At 39.7% G+C, this 25,142-nt stretch overlaps 1 protein-coding gene across 4 annotated transcripts in view; it reads right to left on the reverse strand.

The window, feature by feature from the left end:
* TENM1 (teneurin transmembrane protein 1) overlaps nucleotides 1-25,142 on the reverse strand; it is an 895,908-nt gene that overhangs the window by 287,269 nt on the left and 583,497 nt on the right. For all 4 annotated transcript variants that reach the window (XM_043974016.1, XM_043974015.1, XM_043974017.1 and 1 more), the window contains exon 5: nucleotides 4,444-4,684. In XM_043974016.1, coding sequence (XP_043829951.1) covers nucleotides 4,444-4,684 — 241 coding nt within the window. The remainder of the gene's footprint in view (nucleotides 1-4,443; nucleotides 4,685-25,142) is intronic.

Here is a 25,142-nt window from a genome sequence, read left to right on the forward strand (position 1 = left end):
AAGCATAGTATGGTCTACACAATAGGCATTCTTCAAAGACATGATCTGCTATGGAATATCCTTAGTGAAAGCCTGTCTGCTCCCTTCTCAAACTATCATCACGGCTCTTCTAAATGTATGCATAGATTATTCTCAGCAAGATTTTGGAAAGATGAGAAAATCAGCCAGGCAGATGGCTTGCTGGTTATTGATATCATCTCAGTCGCGTTTTTCAGTAACAATGTCTGATTTTTCCCCCTAAGCACTTGGTATCCTTCCCTCTTTTCACTATCTTGAGAAGTGAGCCCTCAAATTCTGGTTCCCTTTGGCAAAGACAGTCTCAGTGGGCACCTGGGTGGGTGCTCTTCCCATCTTTGTTTGGTTTATTTGAGGCCATTTCTGATAGCCCCTGTAAGGCTAGAGATGGAGAGATGACTATGAGAGAAATCAGAGGAGATGGAATAGCACAAGAAATCTTTATATTTGTTCAATTTTTCATCCATTTTTGTTCCCCTTCCAGTTGCATGCTTACATGCACTTGGGTCTAACTTTATACTCTAAATTCAATTTGGGAATTTGTATTAAAATCGACCATAGTCAAAAGGTAAATTTCAAATATTTTCTGTTAAGTCAACTATTCCCATATTACAAGATTTCAGTGGGTCTATAAAATTATTTACTCTAATCAATAAGCTTATTTCACATATAAAAGAGATGAAACAGAGGAGCCTTTGATCGATCCAATTGGGGAATTTTCCAATGTTGATTTCCGTTTACCTTCTATTCAACAGCAATTCCTGATTTGGAATTTAACTACAGGACTTATTATTCTTTTAAAGGACCAAAAGGGTTAGGAGATATACTAATATGTGAGATTTCAATTTCTCTTGTTTTTCCAAAACTCTCTTCATGAAGAGATAAACAGATATTCAGCACTTTCATCCCTCCCACCCATTGACAGCATTTAAAAAGATTGGAGCAGGAAGGAATTTGTGATTGCTCATTTGCAATTATCCTAGAATATCTGTTTTCGATGACTAGGTTATATGTTTCCTCATTTTGTAAATCAATTTAGCTTTCATGTCTCTTTGTAGTTAGTGCAAGTCCTTTCCTAATTCTATTCACCTACAGAGCTCCTACTGATTTGACAGAATGTTCTTTTAAAAACAAAACATTTAGGAAGGACAATGATTACCTCTTTATTCTTTCTCATTTGCTACAGATATGTATTTTTGCTCATTTATTTTATGAGCCAGTTGACTACGGTATACTTTTCTGTATCATTTGTTTTTATGGAATTGTAATCTACATTAGCAGAGACATCTCATTTTAAAGAAAGAGAATGAATGTTTGTGTTTAATTGTAAGAGCACAATAGAGTAAGGGGCTAATGGGGTTTTCCTAGTGAGCATCACAAGCTGATAATCTAAACTACTGGTCACATCTAATCATTTCAAGGTGTTTTCAGAGCTGCCCTCTCTTGATCTGAATTCCTTTATAAGAGGCCTCTCAGAGTATTGTGATACATGCATCAGGTCCATGGTACAGTTAGTCCATCATTCTCTGAGAGTGGAATGAAGGAACATATCGGTATTAGCTTCAAAAGTGACACCAGGTTGGATGGGGGCTGGGAGGTGGTCAAGTCTCTTTGTACAAATCTACAATCTATGAACATGTTTTCACTGGAGTTCTTAGTGTCATTAATAAGACTAAGCAATGGGGGGGGGCAGCTAGGTGGTATAGTGGATAAAGCACCAGCACTGGATTCAGAAGTATTTGAGTCCAAATCTGGCCTCAGACACTTGACATTTACTAGCGGTGTGACCCTGGGCAAGTCACTTAACCCTTATTTCCCTGCATAAAAAAATTAAAAATAAGTAAGACTAAGCCAATGGCCAGAGGTTCTACCAGCAGGACTAAGATACTGGTAGGAGAGAAAAAATGGGGGCAGAAAAAGATGAAGAAAGAAGAAGAGGAAGAAATAACTGAGAAAAGAAAGAAGACCAGAGTGGCCATATGAGCAAAGGGATACTGTTTTAATCCCACAGCAGCAGGCTTTGAGAATCAGAGAGTGAGCAACAACTTCTTCAAAACATGATCCTGAGAAGAGTTCTATTATAGGCTTCACCAGACTGACTGCTGAGGGTCCAGGACACAGAAAAGGCCAAGAATCTTGGCTTTAAAGGAATATTTGTAAAATCCTGACTAATAAACCTCTGCTAGGGAGTTTCAGCCTGGTTTTGTCCCAGCTCATCCTCTATGATGCTGAATATGTACAAAAGGTGCTCTCTGCTCAGGCTCACAGAAAACTTATGTTCTCTGCCTCATGAAACTGAGACCAATGAATATATTTCCTGCCTGGATACAAAAGGTCTGTGGCTGCAGTTTGTGCAAATATGCCTAGATGTACACTTCAAAGAAGAAAAATCTTTCTGCTTATGCCCTCCCCTTTCTTCCATCCAGATTCAGAGGCTATGTCAATTAACTCGAAAATGTTACTTAAGCAGTATAAGCTAGCAAAGAAAACAAAAACGAACAAAAAAACCTGGAAAAGGCAGGAGGCAGAAGATCACACCTAAAATACCAGTTCTACCACTTGCTAGCTAATGTGACCCTGGGAGCAGATTACTTTCTCTCTATGAACCTGTTTTGTCATCTATAAAATGAGAAGAGAAAACTGAATGGCATATTACACAAGGTTGCTGAAAATGTATGTAAAACCTGAGTAATACATAAATCTACAAGCCATCAATCATTTTCTTCCCATACCTTAACAGTGAGTTTCTGGGGGGGGGGGCATTTGAGGCAGAAACCTAGCCTCCATCTATATTTCCCTACAGTTTAAACAAAAAATAAAGTAGAGGGATATTATAATAGTACTCTGGCAAGCCTATTCTTAACCCTAGGTAGAGTATGACTGTTCTATTTGCTTATTTCTCTTGTTTGTATTGGTTCCTAGATTAAAAGTTTTCCAGGCACTCAGCTTTACCCTGGTCACATGCTCCATTCCACCTCCAACCATTTCCACCTCTTGTTGCTTACTGCAGTTAGATGTACAGACCACTGCTTCTGGAAAGACTGTTCTTTCCACTGATTTCCCACACCAAATAACGAACCTTTGTCACCACACTCCTTTTTCTGCCCTGGCTTCCTGATTAAAACATAAATTCCACAAGGGCAGGATGGTTTTCCCTTTTGTATATGTATTCCACCGCTTAGTGGAATATTGAGCACATGAAAGGGTTTTTTTTGGATAAAAGTTTAATAAAAGCTTTTAATTCCTTTATCCATATCACTAAACCATTTCCCAGAACTTCCCAATTGGCCAAGAGTTAGATAAAGTCAACTTCAATATACGAGAGCCAAAGGAATTGTTATTTCTGCTTCATGACTAGGTTTTTGAATTCACAGATATCCTGAGAAGTGGCATATTTCTCCGACGGTCAGCTCATCACTGAACCTAACAGGTTTCCAAAGAGAAATTGATTATTTCATTAGCTCTTCCTTTTCTGTTCCAATTCTCAGCAAAGTTGAGCAGAGTTGCCAATGAGCACAAAGGATTCTAATAGCTGCACATCTATTTGGGGGGGATTGTGGTGAGATAACGCAGCATATAGGAAAAGACTGAAAGATTTGGAATCTTAAGAGAACTGGGTTTAAATCCTACCTCTAGTACTCATAAAATGGGGATAATACCAGTACTACTGGTATTAATACTCTTACACAGGAGTTTAAATGATCATATGAGAGCAAGAACATATAGAATTTTACCAACATTAAACCAATATATAGATGTCAGTTATTCACAACAAGAAGTGAGCATCTGGCTATTTCCTTGGTAAATGTGTTTAGAAATTCATTGCCTGGAGGTGCTAAAAGACAAATGTAATGTTATTGCTTCGTGCTGATTCAATTGTAAAACCGAGAAGTATGCTTTTGATTTTAAATTTGGTTGTTTGGACCATGTGACCTAGGTACCACTTGATACTTGGTAGAAACATACCTTGATTACCAAATCAAGTTTTAGGGAGTGACCAGGTCTTTTCAACGTTAAACTTAAAAAACCCGACCAAATAAAGTAGTTTTAGTCCTTCCACCACCAAGACTTCACATATATCTCTAGGGGCAGAGTCTAACTCAGATAAAATATGAGTGTATTTTGCTTTACTCCTGAGGTGTGTTGAAGCAATTTATGGATATTGAAGCCAATTTAAAATTCAGTAAGGATTTGCTCTATCAAACAACTCTGCAGCAAATATTTTTGTAATTCTCCTTGTAAGTTCTGATTTCTGTAAGGTGAGGCAATTGCATATGACTCTCTAAAGATGGCTTGGTTAGCCAATTCCTTCTGGCCTCACTCTCATGAGCTTCATGGTTTTTGTTTTTCCTTTTTTTCCATTTTCTCTACTCAAGAGCATTGTATCTAGCTGGGGCGGAAATCTGATGGAACCCACTGCTCCTGTACCTTGTCTCCAACGGTATGTTGCTATTCAAAACCCAGCTGTTATGCAGATGCACAGAATCCTGGGTACTGGTTGGGGGAGTCGGTGCTGCCGGACTAGGCTGGCTTCGAGTAGTCATTGACCTCCTCTGGAGAGAGTCTGCCGTGGGGGGTGGCTTCCTGGCACATGTGCACGCATGAGGAGGTGGTGGCGGTGGCGGGAGGGGTCTGAAGGTGAACTGGTTATGTGGACTGTTTGGCATATCTGCAGAGGAGAAAATTAAACAGAAAAGAGAAGTTTACTCTTCCACTGCGCACAAGCTTTACTGTAGTTTTCGAAAAACACAATCTGTCATGGGAGTAGGTTTTTAAGTTCTGTCTATCTGTAAAAAAACACGTCCCCTTAACTCACAAGAAAGCACATGTCCTGTGCTTATGAAATGTAATATAAAACATTCACAGTTGCATTAACTTGTAAATTCTTCAAAGCTATAGTAGTTAAAAAGTCAATGAGGCAGCCTTACACAATTTGTCATCATTTCTGCTACCAAAAAAATAAATCATCAACAAGATATCAAGTTACAGAGTGGAAGCAAAATTCTAACTTTGGAGAACATTAGTGGAGGGAACAAATATATCACAGGGCAATCGCTGGGGGCTTCAAATAAAAGCCAGAAGACCACCTTTTGCTTTACACCTCAGGTAAGAGAGGCTGATCTCAGTTAGGAGCCCAAAGATAACCTCAAGCCCTGTTTATGCCTGCTTCCCAGGCCCCTGCCACTACTACATGCTGAAAGTGAACAAAGAGCCAGCATCCCAGTGACACCCCATTTTCTCCTGTGCCAGGTTCAGACCACGTTAGCACTGTAGGAATTGACGCAGTTTGTCTGTCTGTTGACAGAAGGTACCTTCGTGGTTTCTGCTGGAGACTTTGTTTGGGATATTCTCATTGTTTTTCTTGGCAGGTAACAAGTTGGAATTTGATCCATGAGAAATACCCCAATTAAATTTCTTTGAAAATAAATCACTGTTTAGCTGATACGCTGTCTCTCTTCCACAAGACAGCCATCATAGATATTAAGTGATTTCTTACAATCATGTTACTTTCTGTATCAGCTTTGCAGCAGGTTGAAAATAGTCTGCCTGCGGCTTTCCCATATACTGAATGACCGCAGGAATAAACAAGCAGTACCTTGCCAGAGGCCCTCAATGCCTAACAAACTACTCAAGTCCATCTGGCGTTGGTCAATCAGGAGAAAAAACCCCAACTTTTTCAATGCAATTCAATCAAACTTGAGTTTGAACTTAGATGCAGAAATCAGCCAGCATATACCAGCTCTCTAGAGCCAACTTGAATTTTCAGCATGAGCATTTACACCTCAGGAATTGGCAAATGTTATAAATCAGGGCTTGATTTATTGTTCTGTTGATTGTTGAGACTTCAAGAGATGGAAAAAATGTTAATAGTGAAAAGTGAACTTCAAAGTGTATTGTGTGAACACTGCTTTTTTGCAAGTTGGTTATTGAACATTTACTAGAACACTCCTGGAAAGAACAGACTAAGCCTTGGCTCCCAACTCAGCCATCACACAAGACAATGATGCAACTGGCTCACTGTGGCAGGTGCTTGTGGCTCTTCTTCTAAGTTGTTTTTCGCTTTAAACAAACCCTAAATCTGGAATGGATACAAAATTAAAATAGTAGAAGACAGAGAAGGATGAGCATTTACTTTGCAAAGGGCTTCCTTTAAATAGCAAGCTACATAATAAGCCTTTGAAAGAGAATATAGCTAGCATATTTGCACATCAAGTAAAGTGCATCTACAATGGCCTTGACACACATCAATTCATTCATATGTTTTTGGGGTGCCTCTCCATTACTAATACCACATATTCAGAACAAGTCTTGTCAGTGGCTACGGAAAAGAATGAAGCAAAATGCTTCATGTGGTGCCTAAATGTACCAGCCAAGCTAAGCGACCACGGACCATGCTCCTGTCCAGAAAGTAACACAGAGGATGAACTGATTGTTCATGCCAATCTTTGCTCGTGTCTGTGCTCATGTTATTCTCTTTAAATGAAATATTCTCTATACTGTTCTCATCCAAACTTTAGTTTTGTGGTTTTTTTTTCAAAATCCACGTCACATCATAACATGGAGATCTAGTAAGTATCAGGACCAAGAATTTAGCCCAGAGCTCCTCACTCCAAGTCCAAGGACTCCCAACCACACAGATGCAACAAGGCGAAGTGGAAAGAACACTGGTTCCAGAGTCATGAGGCCTATTTTGAGGCCTTTTCTCATGGTTATTTGCCTGTGTGACTTTGGGGCAAAGTCACTTCTCCTTCTTGGGTTTTAATTTGCTCCCTTGTAAAATGAAGGAGTTAGATTAGATAATCTCTGAGGTCCCTTCTAGCTCTTGAGCTGGAATTCTAGGAGCACAGTTTCATGGTCAAATAACTGACTATAAAGTGGAATAAATTGAAAATTCTGCTGTCTACTCTCCACTGATTTTTTTTGAAAAAGTCTTTATTTGGCTTAGTATGCCAACATGCAGCCTTGCAAACTCTTGTCCAAGTATCTCCCATGCATATACTAAAATAACACTATGACATGCACCAAGAGATGGCTCAATGATCAGTTAAGTATCAACAAGGAAAGTGTAAAACTGGAAGACAAGCTACCACAAGGTGTTCAGTAGTATCATGGAAGATGCCCTGAGGTTCAAATTTTTTAAATTCCCTATCACTTGCATGTTGCTCTAGACACCATTTGCCAATGGTAATATACTAATTGCTTCATCCCTCAGAACATTCAAAAAGCTGCTTTAGTAAAGTCTACAGCAATGCAAAGATGAAAGTCCAAACATCTACATTGGAAAAACAAAGTGGATTGAATACATCTTACCCAGAATAGACCATGCAAGTGGGTGAGCATATTAGTATAAGTATATCTATACATATGTAAGTACCCATACACAGAGACATGCACATGAATATGCCTAAATGAGAGGCAGTATAGAGAATCTGACTCAGAATCATGAAGACATGGGTTCAAGTTTCACCTCTGGAATATGCTGGTTGTGTGATTATTTACAAGCCACTTAACTGGTCAGGGTCCCCGGGGAATTCTTTTCTACCCTGATAAGTAGAGACTCTGAGATCCCTTTCTTAGCTGACATACAGAAATAAGAGAAGTCTGGAGATTTATTCAAGGAAGTATCAGCAAGTGAGGGAGCAACTGATTAGGTGGTTTCCTTACTTGAAATAAAACTACAATAGTACTACTGTCTTAGGAATACTATATGAGACTATTCTCCCCCCTCATTATTTAGACATATCTTTATTTGTGTGAAAAGTATTTTATAATCGTGTTCATATAATCCCTGGATTTATCCTGGTTTTGCATTCTAAATTCTATTTCTCCCTCTCTGAGACAGTAAGCAAGCTGATATAGGTTATACATGTACAATCATGTAAAATATTTCTATAGTAGTCATTTTGCACAAGAAAACTTGAATGAAAGAAAGAAAGAAAGAAAGAAAGAAAGAAAGAAAGAAAGAAAGAAAGAAAGAAAAAAGGAAGGAAGGAAGGAAGGAAGGAAGGAAGGAAGGAAGGGAGGGAGAAAAATAGTATGCTTCCATCTATATTCAGACAATATTTGGTCTTTCTGTGGTGGCAGAGAGCATTTTTTATCATGTGTCCTTTGTGATTGTCTTCCATCATTGTATTGCTGAGAACAGATGTCATTTGCAGTTGCTCATTGTACAATATTGCTGCTACTTGTACAATGTTCTCGTTCTGCTCACTTCACTTTATATCAGGTTCATTTAAGTCTTTCCAGGGTTTTCTGAAATCATCCTGCTTGTCATTTCTTATAACACAATAATATTCCATTACAATCATATAACAATAACTTGTTCAGTCATTCCCTAATTGATGGGCATCCCTTTAATTTCTAATTCTTAGCCATCATATTTTGGGCAGGTGGGGCTCATCAGCCTTGTTAGGCAACTCACCTAGGGGAAGGAAAACCCTGATTTTAAACCTCTGCTGCCTTGCAGCTATACCCATATATGAGAAAGGCTTCGGGAGTTAACCCCGAGAAAAAAACAGGAGTCGGAGTCCCTTAGGCAGTTGGATGTTGGACATCAAATCCCTCTGGCAACTCCTGCATCGGCACTGGTGCCAAACTATACTGGCTCTGTCTGCCTTTCCTTTGGATCCACCAATGTCGAGGAGAGGTGCATGGGTAACAGCTTGTTTTCCATATTGATCTGCCCAGGCCAGCGCCCTGGAGAGTACACTTCAGCTACTCCTCATGGGGTAGATACAACATACAGCCACACTGTGGTCTGTGGCTCTTCAAGGCACTGATCCATGGTTGTCAGTGACTGGTGGAGGCCTACTACTACCAGCCATCATAAAAAAGAGCTGCTATATTTTTGTATAAATAAATTATTTTTTCTTTTTAAAAAAATCTCTTTGGGATACAGACCTGGTAGGATTGGGTCAAAGAGTACGCATAGTTTTATAGCCCTTTGGGCACAGTTCCAAATTGTTCTCCAAAATGGTGGGAACCACTCAAAACACCACCAATGGTGTCTTAGTGTCCTAGTTTTCCCACACCCCCTCCAAGATTTATCATTTTCCTTTTTTTGTCATTTTAGTCAATCTGATGGATGTGAGGTAGTAGCTCAGAGTTGTTTTAGTTTGTATTTCTCTAATCAATAGTGATTTAAAGTATGTTTTCATATGACTGTAGATAGCTTTGATTTCTTTGTATGAAGACTGATTGTTCACATCCTTTGACCATTTATCAATTAGGGAATGACTTATATTCTTATAAATTCGACTCAGATCTCTACATATTTGAGAAATAAGGCCTTTATCAGAGATACTTGTAAAATCCCTCCCACCCTAGTTTCATCTTTTCCTTCCAGTCTTGGTTGCATTGGTTTTGTTTGTACAAAAATTTTTAAATTTTATATAATCAAAATTATCCATTTTACATTTTGTAAAGCTCTTTATATTTTGTTTGGTCCAAAATTTTTTTCCCTTATCCATACATATGACAGGCAAACTATTCCATATACTTTTAACTCAATTATGGTATCACCCTTTATGTCTATATCATGTAACTGTTTTGATCTTCTCTTGGTATGTGGTATAAGATGCTGGTTTATACCTAGTATTTGCCATGCTGCTTTCCAGTTTCGTTAAATAATGAGTCTTTGTCCCCAAAACTTGGATCTTTGGGTTTAGCAAATATTAAATTACTATAGTCATTTACTACAATGTATTGTGTGCCTAATCTCCCACTGATCCACCACTCTTTTTCTTAGCCAGCACTAGATTGTTTTGATAATTGCTGCTTGATAATACAGTTTGAGATCTGGCATGACTAGGCCACTTTCCTTCACATTTTTTATTGAAGTCCTTGATATTCTTGACTTTTTGTTAAGACTATTTCCTTAGACATCATAAAGGTTAGACATGACTGGGAAAAGAGGCAAGGCAGTCACATATTGATGAGATGATGATGAGCAGCACACATGTTGAAATGAGGTAGTAGGTGCTGGCAACAAAACTGGCATTTACTATAAAATCTACACCAACTATAGACCTTTATGTGCCATGAAAATTCAGAACCTGCCTAGGATGAAACAGAACTGAGACAGTTCTGTCTTCTGTTATAAGTGGGATAGTCCTAGGAATGATAATTTTCCATATTCTAAGTTGAAATAAGATCCATGCATTGGGTGAGAGAAAGAGTATTTCTTGACTCAAGACAGTTATAATGGGGACCATGGTTGGGAAGGGGCAGATGGAGAGATAAAGAAGGCTGTAGGCTGAGAGCTATGCCACTCTTGAAAACACAAACGCCACCTACTGGACTAACCAGTCATCTTTTCTAGATATCTACATGCAGGGGTACAGAATGGAGCTTATTAAAAGGTAATGTGACTACTACTTCAACACCAGAGGCCCTGTCAGTCTTGGCCCTCCCCAACTTCCCTTTCAGTGATATAGGTCGCCTTTCTGGGTTTCCATTATGTACTTGCATACAAACTCTAAGAATCAAGGAACTTCTCCTTCCTAAAAAGTAAATAGCCATAATGTAAAATAAACAACCAAATGTGATACCAGTAGAAATGCACAGTGCAGTCATTTTGATGACTAATTTTTATGGTGCATATTTGGTTTCCCATTTATAATGTATGGTGGCTTCTTTCCATATCAGCAAATATTCTCTCTTTTAAAGAAAGTCTCTACATGTTGGATTGAACAATGAGAAAAATACATCTAGCCTTTGGGAAATTTAAATCACCTAAGTTTTATTCTTTACTCACCTTATGAAAAAGAAAAGGATTGCACCTGTTCCTTCCCAAATTAAGTAATTTGATCCTTTCTTTGTGAAATGAGTTTTCCTACCATTAAAAGACTAATGAAAAATACATTAGTATTTAGCATCAGGAGCCCCCCTTTCCCCCCAACATAAATACCTCAGTGTTCCTCATTACATATATTCACTTAAGAATCTATCTGGTAATCATATTTATGTGCTCAAGAGAAAGACAAGGGAGAATGGGGTAGTGGCAAGAATGCAAATGTTACTATGGTGATACACTTATTGAGAAATTGGAAAGTAAACTCTGTTTCAGTATGGAAAGGTCACATTCACATAATATACTTGAACAAGAGCCACTTGTAGCTTGAAATCCCTAAAATGAACTGACATATAAGTTTTATAAGCATATCTCCTCAAACTTTACACCTGAACATGTTTGAGATGGCATGGCATGACTGACAAATTCCTACATCAATTATGATCAGAAGAAATGTTAGTTTTTGTACTTAGTTCCTCTGCTTCTTTCCAATGACCTTTGCTGGATCATCATTCATATCATATCCACTATGAATAAACTTCAAGGATCTCTCCTGTGTCCTTGTCAGTCAATAGGCATTTATAGAGCACCCAAGATAAGTTCTGAGGATACAAAGCAAAGTAAAAGACAGTCTCTGCTCTCAAGAACCTCACAATCTAATGGAGGGGCTTGGAGAGGAGACAATGACACATGAACAAGCTATCTCCAGGAGAAATTGAAGATAATTGACAGAGCATTAAGGGTGATCAAGAAAGGATAATGCAGAAGGTATAACTTCAGCTGAGATCTGAAGAAAGGCTAGGAAACAGGGAAAAGGAGGAAGAGTTCAGAGAGAACCAGCAAAAATGGTCAGAGTCTGGAAATAAGGTGTCTTGTTCAAGAAACAGCAAGGAGGCTATTAGACTGTACAGTATGTGGTGGGGATAAGGTAGAAGAAGACAAAAAAGGTAAGATATGGCTAGGTTATGAAGATATTTGAAAGCCAAACAGAGGATGTTACACTCTATCCTGGGTATGGAACCACTGGAATTTAGTGAGTAGGAGGGTGACATGATCAGATCCATACTTTAGGAAGATCATTTTGACAGGTGAATAAAAGACAGATTAGAGTGGTGAAAGCTGTAAGGCAGGGAGATCGACCAACAAGCTACTACAATAGTCTAGACATAAGGTGATGGTGGCCTGCCATCACTGCTGGTGGCAGTTTCAGAAGATGTAGAATTGACAGGATTTGGCAAATAACTGGACATAAGAGGTGAAAAAGAGAGTGCCAACACCTAGGTATAACCTAGTGTATAACACCTAGGTTGCAAGCCTTGGTGACTTGGAGGATGACGGTATTCTTTTTTTGAAATAGTTGAATAGAATTTTATTTTTCAAAATACAGGTAAAAAACAAAAAAAAAAACAAACAAATTTTGACATCAATTTTTTAAAACTTTGTGTTTCAACTTCTCTTCCTCCTTCCCTTCTCCCCCCCCACTCACAAGAACTCAAGCAATTCAATACATGAGTAGTCATGGAAGGATGATGATATTCTTGATAGTAATAGGAAACTTTAGAAGGAGGGAGAGTTTGGGAGAAAGATGCAAGTTCACTTTTGAATATACTGAGCTTAACATGTCTATAGGATATCTAATTTAAGGTGTTCAATAGGCAATTGGAGATACAAGACAGGAGCTGAGAGAAATTAGGGCTGGACAAATAAATATGAGAACATCTGCACAGAGATGATAGCTGTATCTTGTAAGGAGCTAAAATTCTAGCTAGTCTGTTTAAAATATCTAATAAGTGGTCGCCAATAAATTATAAGCTTTAGCGAGAGTTAGACTTTTTTTAAGAATTTATTAAGGAGAATAAGAATTTGGTGGAGAAAGGCCTAGATTCATCTATCTATCAAAGGGAGAGTACATCTTTAGCTCCACTCTCCACCAGAGTCCTCACAAAAGAGAGTGCCAGCCTTACCCTCTCTTCCTCCCACACGCAAACATCACTTCCTGACGCCAAAGAAAAGCCACATGTCTTGCCCTCAGGTGCCTTTTCGTCATGGTGGAGCTTTCCTACAGTAAGTCTCCAGCAGGTGGCGTCATTCCAATCATTATAATCTATAGACACTGATGATAGCACCAAGGTAAACAGTAGAAAAAGGAGAAGTGAAGAGGGACCAAGACAGAAATTTGGGTAATGCCCATTGGTTAATAGGCATAAGATCCAAGGTAATTAAGGTAAGAGGAGGCTAGAGCCAACATGGTGGAGTACAGACCAGGATCCAGCTGAATCCTCCGAACATTCTCCTCCAAATAAGTTAAAAATAGTGTTTCAAATAAAATGTTGGCATGGCAGAACCAACAAAACAATCAGAGACATTCTTCTAGCCTAAGCCGACTTTGGAGGTCTCCAGGAAAGATCTGTAACATCGGGTGGGTGCAGGCCTGGAATGAAGCAGGAGCACCAGTGGTGGGTCTTCGAGGCAGCTGTGACAGCAGCAGCTTCAGAAGCTCTCAGCCCAGAGACAGTAATGGGGACAAAGAACTGGTCAGAAAGAGATTACAGGGGCCCCTTTATTAGGGCTGGATGCAGCTGGTGTCAATTAGCAACTCTATTGCCCATAAGCAGCTCCAGAGTGGAGATGAATGGCTGCAATTGGTCACAAGGGAGCAAGACCCCTGGTCAGTTCCAGGGCCAAAAGTATTCGTGGCTGCAAGGGAACAGGGGCCCTTCCTGGGCAAACCCAGAGCCTAGACCAGGGGAGCAGGGCCCAAACCTCTCACTTTATTCTGTTACTGTAACAGCAGCACCACGCCTCCCATTTCACAGTTTCACAGTTTCAGTGCTATCCTTGACTCATCTCTCTCTTTCATCCCTGATATCTATCAGTTTTCAAATCTTATCTTTCTGCCTCCACAACATCTCTCTACTCACACAACCACTACCCTAGCTCAGGCCCTCATCATCTCTCACTTAAATTACTGTGAAAACCCTGTAAATGGACTGGCTCCAGTCTCTTCCCACTCCATATACAAGACAAAGTGATCTTCTTGGATCACAATCTGACAGTGTAACTTCCCTACTCTATCAACATCAATAGCTCCCTATTGTATTACCTGTACAATTCAACAGAAACATCTCTTGGCTCAGCATTTTAAGCTCTTTATGACCTGACTTCAATATATTTTCCAGGGCTAATCATACATCATACACATGATAAACCAGCCAAACAGTTGTTCTTACTATTCTTCATACAAGGCACTCCATTTCCTGCCCCTTTGCCCTTGCATTGGCTGTCCTTCGTGCCAGAAAAACACTCTTCACTTCTGTCTCTTAGAATCCTGACTTTCCTTCAAGGCTTAACTAAAACACTTCTCTCTATGAAAGGTTATTCTAATCCTGCTGGCTTTTAGTTCCATCCCTCAACTTTTCAAATGGCCTTGCATTTGTCTATGTCTATGTATATCTATGTTGTGTCCCGGGATTGGACTGCAAAGACCTCAAAGTCCCAACACCTGCCACGGTTCCTGGAACATAGGAGGTGCTTAGTAAATATTGGCTGGATTTTTCTTCTCCACAATAAGAGCAAAGACAGGAGTTTATTAATCATAGATTATTTTTTGTAAGTTAAACCTAATCTTTTTGTGTGTGTAATGAACTTTTTCAAACCAGTGATGAAATGAGCTCTTCCTTGAAACATACTATCTGCCAGCCAGTCAGTTAATACGCATTTATTAAGTGCCAGATTACTGTGCTTTAAAACACAAGAGATGACAATCCTATTTTCCAAAAAGGGGCTCCATGAGGGTCAGTTTTGGCACACTATATCTAACCAAAGTGGCCCCATGATTTGGTTTTGACAGGTAATGGCAAATATTCATGTTTCTTTTCTTTTGTTAAAAATAAAAGTATTTTATTGTTTTCCAGTTACATGTAAAGGTAGCTTTCAGCATTTGTTTACATAAGATTTCCAATTTCAAATTTTTCTCCCTCCCTCCACCCCTCCCCCAAATAGCAACCCTCTGGATGCATTCTGAAACAGCAGAAGTATTTGTTTTTCTATTCAGATATATTACTCTATGTGGGTCCAGAAGGTAATTTTCAAAATTCCTAAGGAGTGCAGGCTGATTAAATGGTCAGGCCATCCCTCCAGTTTCAAATGATTACCAATAGTCAAGAATTAACCATGTCTGTTGGTCTGAGTCTGCATTTTTATTTATTCATTCATAATGTGGGAATATCCCTCCTTAACTACCTCCCTGAACTCTTGTAAGGATATATTTACATTCATTAATGCTTGTAAAACACAATAACAAAGACCCTTGTTAATTACTACTAGTGATGGTATTTTCTCCACCACCATTTTGTGGCCCTTTGGTTCCTTGGAACATCCACCTAAACTCAAAGTTATAGCTGTTTGCCTCCAGGGATCAGACATTGTCTTGGGGGCAAGAGTGTGTGCATGCTTACAAGATGTATCCTTGGTTAGTGTTCATTGATAATTAGTAAGGCATTGAGTGCATCCATATATAGTCTTCTGTTTCCAACCTACTGGTGGCTCCTATTAGGGAGACTTAGAATACAGAAATAGTATAAAAACAAGTACCTGTCTTTCCAAAGGGAACAGTAAATAAGCACAAGTGTAATGGGCCAGGATCAATAGCTATGTCATGTTTGGCTAAGCTAACATTTGCTCATTCAGTTTGACACTTGTTAAGTACCTACTATGTGAGGATACCAAAGCAAAACCGAAATAGGTGCTCTGTCCTCAAGGACTACAATATTTAAAGATATAGGTGAACACATAATGCGAGGAAGGATTAGCTATTGCTAAGTGGGGAAATGATAAAAGGGCTTGGAAGAGTGGAGTCAAACTCTGAAGAAACCTAAGGATTCTACAAGATAGAGATGAAGGAAGAAGACATTCTAGACATGAGATAGAGACTGACTGAGTACTTCAATTTGGCTTGGAGCACAGGAGTAAATGAAGGGAAATAATGTGAAAGGAGAGTATGAAGGCAGACTGGAGTCTGACTGTAAAAGGCTTTAGATGAAGGGCAGCTAGGTGGCGCAGTGGATAGAGCACTGGCCCTGAATTCAGGAGTACCTGAGTTTAAATCCGGCTTCAGACACTTGACACTCACCAGCTGTGTGACCCTGGGCAAGTCGCTGAACCCCAATTGCCTTGCCAAAAAAAAAAAAAGGCTTTAGATGTTAGACTGAAGAATCTATCTTATCCTAGAAACAATAGGCACTTATTAAACATTTTAGAGCAGGGGAAAAATATGATCAGATCTGTTTTTTGTAGGTCACTTGTTTTGGTACCTACGAGGAAAGGCTGAGAGAAAAAAGAGAAAGCAGGAAGATGATTAGAAAGCTATTTCAGGGGGTAGCTAGGTGGTGCAGTGGATAAAGCACTGGCCCTGGATTCAGGAGGACCTGAGTTCAAATCCAGCCTCAGACACTTGACGTTTACTAGCTGTGTGACCTTGGGCAAGTCACTCAAACCTCATTGCCCCACGCAAAAAACCCCAAACCAAACCAAACCAAACCAAACATAATTGAATGAACTGCTGAATTTCAGTTAGAAAGTAGAGAAAATAAGATGTAATTTTTCCCATTTAAGTTCAGAGATCCCCTGAAACATAGTCCCCTGGTTAAGAACTCCTGGTATAAAGAGAGAAGAGGGATCAAGACAGAAGACTGGAGGATGCCCACAGATGAAGACGAATAGATGATGATCCAGAAAAAGGCAATGAAACAGAGTGTCTTATGGAGGTCAAGTAAGACTTATCTTGGCTTTCTAAGGTCATCATCAGTTTGAGCTATTAAAAGATCACGGGTAACCTTGCAGAAAGCAATTTCAGGAGAACAATAGTCAGAAGCCAGATTTAAAGGGGTCAAGAAGTGGAGGCTACCAGAAGAGACAGCTTTTTCTGGGAGCCTGATTATGAAAGGGAGGACAGACATAAGGCAATAACAAAGCTGAGTGATGATTTTTTTTTTATGGATGAAAGACCTGAGTATGTTTGTAGGTGGTAAGGAAAGAGACAAGAGATAAGGAAATTGGAGGTGTGTGTATGCGTGGAAGGGGGGGCTGATTAATGGGACAAGCTCACAGAGGAAATGGGACAAGTAAAGAGACTCGTCTTGTCAGCAGGTGTCAAGTTATACTCATTGAGGGAGTTTTCTCACCTAAGAGTTTCCTATACCCATGAAATCAGGGGCCTATCCTAATATTTCTGAATGGTAAAACATGAGAGAACATAGGACATAACTCAAAATAGAGAGGAACCAAAACGTGTATTTTCTTTTTTTGCAGGCAATGAGGGTTAAGTGACTTGCCCAGGGTCACACAGCTAGTAAGTGTCAAGTGTCTGAGGCTGGATTTGAACTCAGGTCCTCCTGAATCCAAGGCCAGTGTTTTATCCACTGTGTCACCTAGCTGCCCCCCACCATTCATTTTGAACCATGAAACACGAAGGAGATAATTGCTCTGTGTTTTTCCCCCACATACTAACAGTGACACTGTTAACTTCCATTAGTGTGTGTCAGAGGGAAAATCTAAGAAAATAATGATCTTGAAAAGTTTTATTTTTAGTTTCTAGTCAGGCTATAGCACTGTGTAGGTATTTCAATTATTTTTGGTTCCCAAGTTCATTATTTACTTGAAAGCAGTTGACAAGGAATGATTTCTTAAATAGGCTAATGACACAAGGCTGCTGAAATGTAACAAGGTTACAAACTGACACACCACAGTTGTACAAAAAGAAATGGATGAAAATCATTTGAAGAGGATTTCTGAAACTATAACTCAATTTATGATGAAGCGCATATGAAAACATTCTGTCTGAAAGACTGGGAGGACTATTTTTCAAATGAGGACAAATGATATTTAGAGGAAGAGAACAAAGCAATTAAGCCTGCAGCCTAAAAGCAAAAAATAAGGATCCTGGGAAAAGAATTTGTTTGTTAAATAAGAACACTAGAGGCCAAGAATGGGAACGTATAAACCCTGCTCCCAGGGGGGGCAGAGGCTGGTGGATCCCTTGAGCTTGGAAGTTCTGAGCTGATTCAGGGGTTGTTTCATGAGCAAGACACTCCATCCCGCAGGGGGTGTGCTCAGGGCTTTTTCCTCTGACTGTTCCCCATTCCTGCAACATTCTTTCTCCTCATCTCTGCTTACTGCCTTCCTTGTTTCCATTAAGTACCAACTAAAAACTCAACTTAATTGTTTCCCTGTTTGTACACAATTCCTTACTTACGATCTTTTGTCTACTTTTGTATCCCCAGTCCTTAGTACAGTGCCTGGCACATAGGAGACACTTAAGAAATGTTTTCTGATTGGTTGGCTTCACTGTGTTTGGCACCAGTATAGTCTGATCAGGTGTATGCACTAAGTCTGCCACTCATATGGTGAGCCCTTGGGAGCAGGGGACCACTAGCCTGCCTAAGCAGGTGTGAGATGGCCCTGGGCAGAAATGGAGCTGTTCAAAGCTCTTGTGCCAATGTGAAGTATGATCACTCTTATGACTGTTGACTGTATTTTCAGCCTGTGGGAGTTAGGGAGAAAAAAAAGACTAAGAAAGAAATCAGGAATAAATAATATAGAGTGCAAGGAATTTTGAGGCCCAGAAATCCCCTCAAAAATAAAAAAGAGGCAATGAGGAGATGAACATTAAAACCTAGCTGGGACTCTGGGAGCCTATTTGAATCTTCTGGAAACCAAGGTATGTGGCAGCCACTTTTTAAAAGATCAGTGGAGTGAGGGCAGGACCTTCCTCCTCTCTCCATTCTGTTTCCTTCCATGAAAGCATCCCTCTTCCCTTATACGCATCAAATTCCCAGCTTTCTAGTTCTGTTTTTAGGGCAGAAAGGGAGTAAATGCTGAAATTCCTAGCTTTGGCAGCTCTTTTACCAGGTGTGTTAGCATGGTGCAGGTAACAGCAAAAAGACAAGCAAGAACTTAGCATTAAACTCTTATTTGTTTCGAACATTCTAACCAGATTGGTGGGGCTGATTACATCTATAAGTGTATTATTACTTTATATTTCCTCTTTCCTATGGCTACTAAATTACTACTTCCTTTTCCTTTAATCTCCATGAATCTGAATCATGACAAGGAATGCTGGTACCTTACGAAATTTCAGTGTGGAAATGGGTGAAAGAGTTCACCTAGGATGCATGTGTCTGCAATGCTGAGAATCCTGAGTATTTACTGTACTACTGGGCCAAGATGTAGTACAGTGTGGTATAATGGGGAGAGCACTGAACAACATGGGGTAAAGAGACCTTCATTTGCTTCTTTACTTGGATCTTACTTGTGTGACTTAGCTAAATCTTTTGATTTCATCTTTAAAACTTGGTATCAGGGCAGCTACGTTGCTCAGTGGATAAAGCACTGGCCCTGGATTCAGGAGCACCTTAGTTCAAATCTGGCCTCAGGGGGCAGCTAGGTGGCGCAGTGGATAGAGCACCGGCCCTGGATTCGGGAGTACCTGAGTTCAAATCCGGCCTCAGACACTTAATACTTACTAGCTGTGTGACCCTGGGCAAGTCCCCAACTGCCTCAGACACTTGACACTAGCTGTATGACCCTGGGCAAGTCCCTTAACCCTCATTGCCCCACAAAAAAGAAACAAACAAAAAAGAAACAAAATGGGTATCTATAATACCTATCTCACAAAGTTGTTATGGGGAAAATCTACTGTAACCCTTAAAGGGCTATAGAAATAAAGTTTAAGTTATTACAATTATTCTGTATGAGCATGAAGAACACAGAATTATGGAACATCAGAGCTACAAGGGGACTTTTCTTGATCTAGACCTTCAATTTCATTGGCATACAGTGTTCTAGGTGAGGAAGCCCCTTCTATTCAAACAGATATACAAGTGTTCTGCAACTTACAATTTTAAAGAGCTGCCTGGTACACTGAGAGGATAAGTAACATGCTCAGGGTAACAAAAACAGTCTTCCCAGCAGCTAGGTGGCACTGTAATGGATAGAGGCTGAGCTTGGGGTTAGGAAGCCCTAAGTTCAAATATGGCCTAGTACATAGTAAGCATTATATAAATGTTAGCTTTTATTAACTACTATTATTATCTTCCTGACAGCAAGGCCAGCTCTTTATTCACCACATCATATTTTCTCTTAGGGGTCTTAGAGCTCCTATAATCTAACACTCTTGTTTTAGAAACAAGGAAACTGAGGCCCAAGGAGGGAAAATTACTTAAGGTCATGGGTGACTAATAGTAGAGTAAGGAAAAAATATAGACTTTCTGACTTTCTAGTGCAATATGATCATACAAAAACCAGTTGGACTGAATTCACATTAAGAAATAAAGTATGAATTCATTATCTCTTCATTATTAGGGTTATGATGATGGTGGTTCCTGGAGTTGTTCAACTGTTTCAGTCATGTCTGACTCTTCAGGATCCCTTTTGGCGTTTTCTTGGCAAAGATGCAGTGTGATTTGCCTTTTCTTCTCTAGCTCATTGAACAGATGAAGAAACTGATGCAAACATGATTAAGTGACTTGCCCAGGGCCACACAGCTAGTAAGTATCTGAAGCTGAATTTGAATTCAGGTCTTTCTGACTCTGGGACTAATTCTCTATACACTGTAGCATCACCTAGCTGCCCATAATGGTGGTTTCTACATGATGCCAAATTATTAATTTGGCACATTAAAGTGGGCACTGTGTAGAGAGAGTGAATCTTAAATATTTCTCCCTGGAATACCTACTGATACATTTTCTCATTATTGTCAATTTTAATTTTCTTGCTTGTAGCACATTATCCTAGTGAAGTACTAAATAATGTATCTTTTTTTATAAAAAGAGGGACTTCAGAGGTCATTTGGTCTAATCCTCTTGTTTTAAGAATGTGGAAAACCTGGCCCAAACAGGTCAAGATCAAAACAGTTTGTGGCAGAGCTAGAATAGGAACTGCAGTTGTACTGGTCAAGTAGGTTGAAAGCAAGGGTCTTTGGAGTTGGACTTCTCTGCTGCATGCAGTTGTGATACAGAGCTCTGGCTGTGGTGCTCACAACCAGTGTTAGTATCACTCCACAGGAGAGACCCAATCTCAGAGAGTAAGACAACTGGGAGCCAGTGTGTGGAAGTGATTCCAGCCCAGTGGATGAGAACAACAACCTGGGAAAACCTCTTTGGCTGATAAGAAAGCAGGAAGATGAATTTAACTTTCCGAACTCTCCCTCTTTTCTTGCTTGCAGTCTGAATCCCAAGGGAGGTTCCAAGATAGTCAATCTTTATCTTTTGCATGGCCTACACACGTGGAGAAATAATTAGGAACTGTTCCTGTGTACCATAGACTTTGGTACTAAGCATTCTTCAGATTTTGCCATCTCCCTTTGTCCCTGCAGCTCCTTCTCTGACTGATGAGTTTCTCCTGACTCATTCTTCAGACTTTGCCACAATGGCCCTGCCAAATAATTTCCATCTTCCATAGGCCCCTTTCTTCTTTTAGTTCCCTTTGATTTTTTACATTAGAATGCAAGCTCCTTGAGGACAGAAATTGTCCTTCTTTTTGCTTATATTTGTATCCTTAGTCCTTCGGACAGTGCCTGGCATAAAGTCAAGGCTTAATAAATGCTTTGGGTTTTGATTTGTTGACTCCAAAAGGGAGGGGAGGTAGGAAGATGTTTGGGGATAAATTTAGAAGTAGAGATCCAAATTATTTTCCTTGAATTTTCTCAACATAAACAATGTGGCCATAGTCGGGTCATATGAATTTGGGAGAGGGAGTTATTTGGCTTCAGAACCTGGCCAGTGTGGACTTAAAAAAACAAATCGCTTTAAGAGTTACATAGCTTGGTGGTAGGGTTGTGCCTGTGTACCAGAGAAACTCTGATGAGATGACTTGGTTGGTGGCTTGAGTATACTGCCACCTGGTGTACAACTTGTACATTATGCTGTCTGGATGGGTAATTAATCAATAGGCACCCTGCCTCCCCAACATACTTAAGGCAGGTAGAAAACAAGTCAATGGGGGCTTCTTAGACTATCATAATGTTCAAAGCGTGACATGCAACTTACACAGGTTTCAACACCTCCATGGTTCTTTTAAACTCTCTACAACAAAAATTCTTTGACGTATCTCCCCAATCCAAAGGCCCTCTTCTAAGATGTATGTCTTCAAGAGTTCTGAAGAACAATCTAATTGATTTTCTTTCATTGATAGCTTTATACCACCTAGAGGTTACACTATATACCCCGTGAACCATCCAAAAATGGATAACAAAGGTATGAATAAAGATCGCTACGGCTGTCTGCCTGTCCATTGAAGCCATTGTTTAGAAAAAATATGTCAATTGTATGTCTTTGAAGACTTCTGTTCTCAATTTAGAACCATAGAGCCTTAGAGGGAGAAGAACTTTCTTTAGGGGTAAACATGTAGAATCCCCATTCTTAAGCAGCAGGCTTAAGTGACCTGTCCTAGGTTACACGAGGAGTTAGTGTCAGAAACAAGACAAGCACTTGAGTTTCTCAATATACAATCCATCTCACTGCTGTCAATAATCCTTTTGCTTATTCATTTGGCAATTCTGATTGTAGTGGGGCTTCCACCAATGCCCTACTGATAACTTTATCTGGACATAGAGGTGACCTTGACTTCTTCAAGACCATGAGAAGCTGAACACAAAGCTCTAAATAGTACAACTAATTTGGAAAGGCCTGACCAGACGAGGAAACATATGCTCAAAAACAATTTGGCTGCAAAGGTATGACTTTTTAAGGCACAGTAACTTTTGAGTAGCTGACTAGCATATAGAGGGGTTGTGATTTGTGTTGGCAGAAGGACTACTCCACCACCTTGAGGAAATTACATATCCTGGAAGTACGACTTGAGTCAGATGGAGTTTGTACCATTCCCCTTTCCTCTTCTACTGTGTTTCAAAAACCAGCCCTGGGTAATTTCAATCACCTGGCACAGTTGCCACAGGGGACAATAGCCAATAGGGTAAAGGAAGGGTGCTGTTTTAAGTCTTCCAGCCCAGTATTTCTGTAAGTGAAAAACATCTCACATTAGGTGGGGTGGGGGGCAAAGGGCAAAAAGACCAATATAACAGGAGGTCCATGGTTAGAGAATCATAGGACCAAAAGTGGTAGAAAAGACCTTAGAAATCATGGAATTCAACTCACTTATTTTATAAGTGAGGAAAATGAAGTCCCCAAACAGAACTGGACACAGAGACTTGCTTCTGTGGCATAAGAATGAGGGATACAGATTTGTGATAAAGGACTGTCAGAAGACCAGTCTAGCTAGGTCCAGAGAGGCTCATCCCCAGCCGAGTTGCAGAGGGATGAAATTATCAAGTAAAGCAGCTCTCAAAGACAGTCAACTAAACTATTAAGGGCCTGTGATCTGTGGTAGTATCAGCCGTGATAAGTGTGACCTTTCAATAGGTGATAAGAAAATAGTGATAAGAAATGTGATTAAAGCTCATTTTATTTGTTTGGGTTTTTTTGGTTTTTTTGCAGGGCAATGAGGGTTAAGTGACTTGCCCAGGGTCACACAGCTAGTAAGTGTCAAGTGTCTGAGGCCGGATTTGAACTCAGGTATTCCTGAATCCAGGGCCGGTGCTTTACCACTGCGCCATCTAGCTGCCCCCAAAGCTCATTTTAAAAGTAGACTTTTACTGATTCTTTTTGTTTTTATATCATCTATATTTCCCATTGTATCACTCTTCCCAGAGACATCCCTTATAACAAAGAATTAAAGATAAAAAGGGAGAAAAATAGGAAGTAGAGAAAACATTCAGCAAAATTGATCAACACATAGAAATAATCTGATGTTATAAGCAATGTCCCATGTCTATGGACTCTAACCTCTGCAAAGATATATAGTTTATTTATAAGAATGGAGGAAGTAGGGGCAGCTAGGTGGTGCAATGGATAGAGCACCAGCCCTAGATTTAGGAAGACCTGAGTTCAAATCCGGCCCCAGACACTTGACACTAGCTGTGTGACCCTGGGCAAGTAACTTAACACCAACTGCCTCACAAAAAAAAAATGGAGGAAGTAAACATGCATTCATTTACTGCTTCCTATGGTTCAGGCCCTGTGCTAAGCACTTTAAAAATTTATTTCATTTGATCCTCATAACAATCTTGGGAAATAAGTACTATGCCCATTTTATAGTTCTGGACAATGAGGATGAGGGAGGGTAAGTTAACTGTGCAGTCAAATAGCTTATAAGTGTCTGAAACAGGATTTGAACTTAAGTATTCCTGATTCCAAGTCTAGCACAATACCTGCTATTTCATCACTATTGAAAATTCTGTCTTGCCAAAGGGCTACAGTTTATCATCATGTAGACTAAGAAATACCGTTGTATACAAAGACTCTGCTTAAGAGCCTCCAAAATTTGGAACTCATTTATCATTGTGTTGTACCTTTAAGGAAGACAAAATTTCCCTCCTTTTTGCTTTTAACTTAACTTTGCAAAGATATCATGGAGCAGTAAAAGAAAAATCTGTGATTACCCTACTCAGTTATTAAACACCACATAATCAAAGAAGGTGAGGTCTTAGGAATCTGTTTAATTTATGTTCAATGAAGTAAATTAAGAAGAACTTTGTTCACTTCTACTTCCATACTTTTTCAAGCCTAATCAGAACATTAATATCTTAGGAGGCACTATGAAGTCATGAATAGGAATCATCCAGCACTGCCGAGAGGAAGAACCCAGAGAAGCAATCCAATTCAATTTTTCCCTAAATGAAAAAAATCCTTCTAAAACATCTATTGTTATTATTGTTCCTCCTTTCTCGAAGAGGACCATGGCATCAGGGTGATATCTTTACTTTTACTGAATTGGATTTAAGTGAGGGCTGTGCAAGGTCACCAACCTCACTCTCCCTTCCAGAGCCATCTGGGTCCAGTGGCAAGATATACGTCAGGATGACTGGAGATGGTCCCGAGTGTTTGAAGCACTTGGGGTTAAATAACTTGCCCAGGGTCACACAGCTAGTAAGTGTCATGTCTGAGTACTGTAAGGAATTAATTATGATTTGGGATTTTCATAACCCTATCTTTGTTTTATTATGGTCAGACTGAAAAAATGTAAGCCTGGGTGTATACTTTGGGAGATAATTGAACAAACAAGAGGAACTCTGACCACAGGGAACATTTATTGAAACTATGTAACTAAGCGTCCCTATAATAGCTTCCTCACAACCATGTGGGTCTGGCCAGATTATAAGGGGTCAATCCACGTGGGTGTGCTGAGTCAATAGGAGACTCAGTATGGCTAAGAATCACCCCAGTAGCCCTCTTCTTGACAGAATACAGTGGGACTATGAGTTTTCCTGCCCTTGGTGGTA

Source organism: Dromiciops gliroides, chromosome X (genome assembly GCF_019393635.1).
Source record: "Dromiciops gliroides isolate mDroGli1 chromosome X, mDroGli1.pri, whole genome shotgun sequence".
NCBI lineage: Eukaryota > Metazoa > Chordata > Mammalia > Microbiotheria > Microbiotheriidae > Dromiciops > Dromiciops gliroides.